The sequence below is a fragment of the Chenopodium album genome, chromosome 18 (assembly GCF_948465745.1).
Source record: "Chenopodium album chromosome 18, dcCheAlbu1.1, whole genome shotgun sequence".
Taxonomy (NCBI): Eukaryota; Viridiplantae; Streptophyta; class Magnoliopsida; order Caryophyllales; family Amaranthaceae; genus Chenopodium; species Chenopodium album.
In genome coordinates, this window is record NC_137851.1 from 2,391,594 (window position 1) to 2,397,430 (window position 5,837).

Consider the following 5,837-nt stretch of genomic DNA (forward strand, 5'->3'; position numbering starts at 1 on the left):
CCGTAATATCTTTAATTATTAATTAGACGTAAAAAGTTAATTTTTACTTTGCATAAAGTATAACTTGAATAAGGCAAATCTAACAAAATTGTTACATGCCTATGTAATGTTTTTTTAAGTACTATGTACAAATACTAATGATAATGGAATTTCCTCACCTCACCTATAGGATTTTTCATGGATGATTTACAAAAGCATGGTTACTTGAAAGCTTATATACACTTTTACGTCGAAATAAAACTTAATTACGGAACTACTGTCTACGTAGGCTCGGATAAGTTTATTTTTGTTTTTTATTTTTCATAGTAAAACCGCTACCTCAAGTAGCGGTTTAAGTAGCGATTTATGTACTAAAACCACTAAAACCGCTACTTAAACCCTTTATAAATTGCTACTCCATATATTTACTTGTAGTACTAAAGACAAACCGCTACCTTAAGTGGCGGTTTTAGACATATCTTTACTAAAGTAGCGGTTTGTCTCTAAATTAGAAATTACTCTAATTGTATTTTCGAAGCTACATGTACTGTATTTTCGTAAATAAATTTTTAAAAAGCTATATTTTTATAAATCATCCATTTTTCATCTGAGCTTTTTAAAAAAAAAAAAAAAAAATATGGTCTCAACCTCACGCACGTTGACGAACCAACAAAAACCAGGCAAAAGAGCGAGTCAGCCATATTAAGCTGTCTTTCAAACCAATGAAATTTCTCTGAATTCTGAAATTTCCACATCCTGTGTCAGTCAATTACCCTAGCCCACAAAAAGGTTCTTCCAAAAAATAATTATATTAATCATATTCCGAACTTTGTATTTACTGGTATAATAATACTACGTATAATCCCAGTCCACATAATATTATTCCCTCCGTGACTCTATCTATCCCTATTTTTAAAATTTTGTCCCATTGAACAATGTAAGATTTTCTGAAATTCATCTTATTATTTATGGTAATATTTTTTTTTTTATCATTTTTTTTTAATTTTTATGCGTATACGAGTACGTAGTACCCCTACATAGGGGCTTTTCACATTTACTGAATTGAGCTGAACTAAACTGAACTGATTGGAGCTGAACTGAACTGAATTGAGCTGAAAATGAATATTTTATGAGAGAGGAAAATTAGGAGTTGAACTGAACTGATTGGAGCTGAACTGAACGGAAATTAAGTACAAGTGAACAGGCTCGTGACATAATGTCATTGTGTATTTGTGTTGTGGTCTTGTGGGTCTCTATTTGTTAATGGCTTAATGCGCTCATGTTACTCTTTTGTTAAAATGCCATCAATCTCTTTCTATGAAGACATTTTATGTGGATGTCAACTTTTTTTAATTAATAAATTTATCTATGGCGATGCAGAGTATTTAATATTATAAATCGATGAATTATGTTTACATTATTAGTCAAAAGTTTGTAGAGTTTAATTTGATCGTCGAAATAGAAATGAGGATTATATTATATGATGAGTTTTTTTTTATCTTTTAAATTTAAATAGAAATAGTAATGAATTTTGAACTTTAGTTGAGGGAATATGAAAATTTGCTATTATAAATGTTGGGTAACAATTTGTTTAGTAAAATATATTGTGGATTCCTTTGTTAACCTCACCAATCAATTAAATTTCACATAAAACTGTGTATTTATTTATTTAAGCACACAATTTGAGTAGCACTATTCACCTGCTATCAACATAGGTGTGACTCACTAGCTTGAAGTAAATTCAAGTATGACGATATGAGTAAATTGGAATTTTTTTTAAGGTATAAAACGTGTTTTTTGACATAGGTAAAGATTTTTAGGCTATTTTTAGTCTTAAGACTTGATAATCCAAATCAACACAACTCAACCTGATTTAACAAGCTTATTTAGGTGTGAAGTTTTAGGCACCTCTTAGACCGAAACAATCCCCATCGATCATATTCTATGAAGAGTGGCCTTAGCTTCTTATATCACTTCTAACTACAATTGACTTTGATAGTTACAAACTTACAAATACACTTATCAATTTTTGTCAATTTTCTATTAATTCATCATACGTATTTACAATTTTTGTGGGTTATAACAAGTTAAACAATTTTATGCCATTGTTTCGCAAATATGCGCTTAAGCAAATTTCCCTTATTATAGTGTTTTGTCATTCCGAACCATGTCATCTTGTGCCTCATGCTTAATATGTTATTTTTTATATTTTTTTTCCCCTTCTCTTCACTCTAATATTTGTTTATCATCCACAAACCCTAAGGTATCGTATCGTGCTTTTCCGTCTTAACTGTTATAATAAAGTTTCATTAATAGCAAACCTAATCTATAAGCAGGCAATGAGGTTGAAAAGTGCAACTACACACATTATTTTCAAATTCCAGCCACCTTATTTTAATTTTGATGGACTGATTTCCGGCCACTTTAAACTAGTAAAAACTTTATTACGAGTACTTGCAGGAACTCAACTGGAAATATCCCAAAAACCTAAAAAAACAGAGAGCCCAATTTATTTATTTTTTTCTTCCCCTTTTATTGAAATCAGTGTATTCATACATACACGTAGATTATAACCTATGCTATAAATAACACCATTATTCTCCATTAAAAGAGCAAAAATACAAGAAGCAAAGAGGGGCAACAAGTAGAACAAGGTCCTTAAATTTTGCTGTACTTTACCATATTTTTGTTATCTAAATTCTCAACTTGTAGATTTTGTGGTACACCAAAAACCCAATATTGTGGCAGAAATTAAACCTTATATTATCTCTTCAAACCCTTAAATAAAAATTAAAATCTCATTCAATTTTCTCTCTCCTCAAAAACCCTTAAAAAATCCCTCCCATTTTTGTTGGGAGGGTATTCTGAAAGTACCCTAAAAAAAAGCTTCACTCTTTTCCATAAAAATGGCGAGTTGGGTACTCTCAGAATGTGGTTTAAGGCCTCTTCCTAAAACCTACCCTAAACCCAGAACAGGGTTTTCATCAAGTTTCAATAACAATCCCTTAAAAATCAAAACTTCCCCTGTTTTTTCAGATCTGAAATCAATTTCTTGTTGCTCGAATTCTAGAGAGAGAAAGTGGGAGGTTAATGTTAGTGCCCCATTAAGGGTATCTAACCCACCTCCAATTGAAGAAGATAATGATGAAAATAATAATAAAGTTATTGATGAATTTAATCCTGGTGCACCACCTCCATTCAAATTGGCTGATATTAAGAATGCAATTCCTAAACATTGTTGGGTTAAAAACCCTTGGAAATCAATGAGTTATGTTTTTAGGGATATTGCTGTTGTTTTTGGATTAGCTGCTACTGCTGCTTATTTCAACAATTGGATTGTTTGGCCTCTTTATTGGATTGCTCAGGGTACCATGTTCTGGGCTCTCTTTGTTCTTGGTCATGACTGGTATGTTTTTCTAGTACTTAATATGTTTCATACTTTTTATTTGTTCCGGGTTTGTCTTTGGACACGAAAAATAGGTCTTGTATACAACGTGCGTATTGTGTATGACTCTATGTAATGGGACTGACTTAGTCGTCTCGAATCACATAAAAGTTACCCATTTGCAATATTGAGATTTATGTGAGTTGGAGTGACAGATGCCAATTGATTCTTTGCTTGTGATGGGGGTTGTTGTGAATTGTGATGTTCTAATATTAGTTTCAATATATGTTTTATATTGATAATGTGTGTTACTGTATTCATTTTTTTGTTGCATGTAACTGCAGTGGTCATGGAAGCTTTTCTAATAATCCAAAGCTTAATAGTGTTGTGGGCCACTTGCTTCACTCTTCAATCCTAGTTCCTTATCATGGATGGTATGTTTATTTGCTGATTAAATGTAATTTTAGTTTATGTTTTAGACTATTTTATGATTGATAATATGAATTATATGATGATAATTAGTGTGAAACTGAAATTTAGAATTTTTTTTATGATTATATAGGAGAATTAGTCATAGGACTCATCATCAAAACCATGGGCATGTTGAGAATGATGAATCATGGCATCCAGTAAGCTTGTTAAACTCTACTTTCATGTTATTGCCATTTTTCTGGGGAAGTTTGTAGTTAACTCATTATATTGTGCTAAATTTCAGATGTCTGAAAAACTATACAATGGTATGGACTATCTGTCAAAGAAGTTAAGGTTCACTTTTCCATTTCCCTTGCTTGCATACCCAATATACCTGGTAAGCCTTGAATCCAGTGTGGTTTTAGCTATGTGACCATTTCACATTGATATTTACTGTGTTCGTTAATCGTTATACCAATATCGTGATTGATCTTATTGCAGTGGGTACGGAGTCCTGGAAAATCAGGTTCACATTATCATCCGGGTAGTGATTTGTTCGCTCCAAATGAGAAGAATGATGTGTTAACCTCTACAGCTTGTTGGTCAGCAATGGTTGCATTGCTTGTGGGTTTATCTTTTGTCGTGGGTCCTATGCAGGTGCTCAAGCTCTATGGTGTTCCCTATGCGGTGGGTTTTGAAGTTTTATCTCAAATTTCTGATGTTATTACCATAGTAATCAATGCATAATGAAATTTGTTGAATTAGTCATCTTGTTTTTGATACATTTGCTGTTCAATACAGATTTTTGTTATGTGGTTGGACTTGGTGACTTACTTGCATCACCATGGGCATGAGGATAAACTTCCTTGGTACCGTGGACAGGTATGTTATCAGCTTAAATTAGCCTTGTAAGATTTTTGTTACAGACTTGGAAGTTCGTTGAACATCAGTATTTAGGATGTTTAGATTCAAAGTCTGATTGATCTGCCTGTTTCCTTGAGTAGGAATGGAGTTACCTTAGAGGAGGGCTTACAACAATTGACCGTGATTATGGATGGATCAACAACATCCACCATGACATCGGAACTCATGTCATTCATCATCTTTTCCCACAGATTCCACACTATCATCTAATTGAAGCAGTGAGTATCCATTGCAAACAGCCTAATTAGTTCGTCTTTGTTTACATTTGTTATTTTTCTGATGTTTGGTCTGAATCTGTTTTTGCAGACAGAGGCAGCAAAGCCAGTTCTTGGAAAGTACTATCGCGAACCAAAGAAATCTGGACCTCTTCCATTTTACTTACTCAGTGTTCTCATGAAAAGCTTTAAGAAAGATCATTATGTTAGTGACACTGGAGATATTGTCTACTATGAAACAGACCCAACTCTGTAGTCTGACATATTCAAGTGACTGCAAAGGCAAAGAACCCGGTGAATGTATTGGAGGTGCAAGCAGGAGGGATCCAATTAAATTTGTCATAAATCGCGACTTGTGTAGTAGCAGCCCCGAACTGTATCCTAGTTTGTCCTCCCTAAGAACGCTGAGGAGGGCATAGGACAGATGCCTCGGAATTGATTACCATCATTGTACTGATCACGGTGCAAAATTTGGATAGAGGGGGAGGGGGTGGGAGATAGGGATTAGGCAAATTATATTCATAATATATGAGTATAATTGTGTTTACTGTTTTACTTCCGTTTTAATCAGTCTGTATCATACATTATTTGCAACTTTTTGTATAGAATTAAGGGACTCCAAATTTATAAGTAGTAGTAATATGCAAGTTTTGCATATTACTTTGCTACCCCAATAAACTTGAAAGGCGCTCATATTGTTCCGTTAACATACCCTCCTGGAGTATTAGATCACTCCTATGATACTTAGTATTTATTTAAAGCATATCACAGTTATACTCCGTACAATCTTTGTGTTATGTTTCTATTCACTTTTAATCAATCAAATATAATAATCTAATTTTTTTTTTCACTCGCTTCTTATATCTTGTCTATATTCGCCTCTAATCAATCTAGATTCCATCATTTTACCTTCTTTATATTCA

The 5,837-nt window shown here is 33.1% G+C and overlaps 1 protein-coding gene across 1 annotated transcript; it reads left to right on the forward strand.

Moving 5' to 3' along the window:
* Window positions 1-2,670: 2,670 nt before the first annotated feature.
* On the forward strand, window positions 2,671-5,621 carry LOC145591152 (omega-3 fatty acid desaturase, chloroplastic-like). Its single transcript, XM_081647553.1, has 8 exons — window positions 2,671-3,385; window positions 3,709-3,798; window positions 3,927-3,993; window positions 4,080-4,172; window positions 4,277-4,462; window positions 4,577-4,657; window positions 4,780-4,917; window positions 5,006-5,621. Exons 1-8 carry the CDS (start codon window positions 2,886-2,888, stop codon window positions 5,168-5,170), a joined length of 1,320 nt encoding a protein of 439 aa, XP_081503679.1. The 5' UTR covers window positions 2,671-2,885; the 3' UTR covers window positions 5,171-5,621.
* The last annotated feature ends 216 nt before the right edge of the window (window positions 5,622-5,837 follow it).

Bases quoted from the DNA above. Each gene is read 5' to 3' on its own strand.
- LOC145591152 (XM_081647553.1), top strand. From the start codon at position 2,886: ATGGCGAGTTGGGTACTCTCAGAATGTGGTTTAAGGCCTCTTCCTAAA. The intron at 4,658-4,779 runs GTATGTTATCAG...TTCCTTGAGTAG, and splicing joins TTCCTTGGTACCGTGGACAG to GAATGGAGTTACCTTAGAGG. The intron at 4,918-5,005 runs GTGAGTATCCAT...CTGTTTTTGCAG, and splicing joins ACTATCATCTAATTGAAGCA to ACAGAGGCAGCAAAGCCAGT.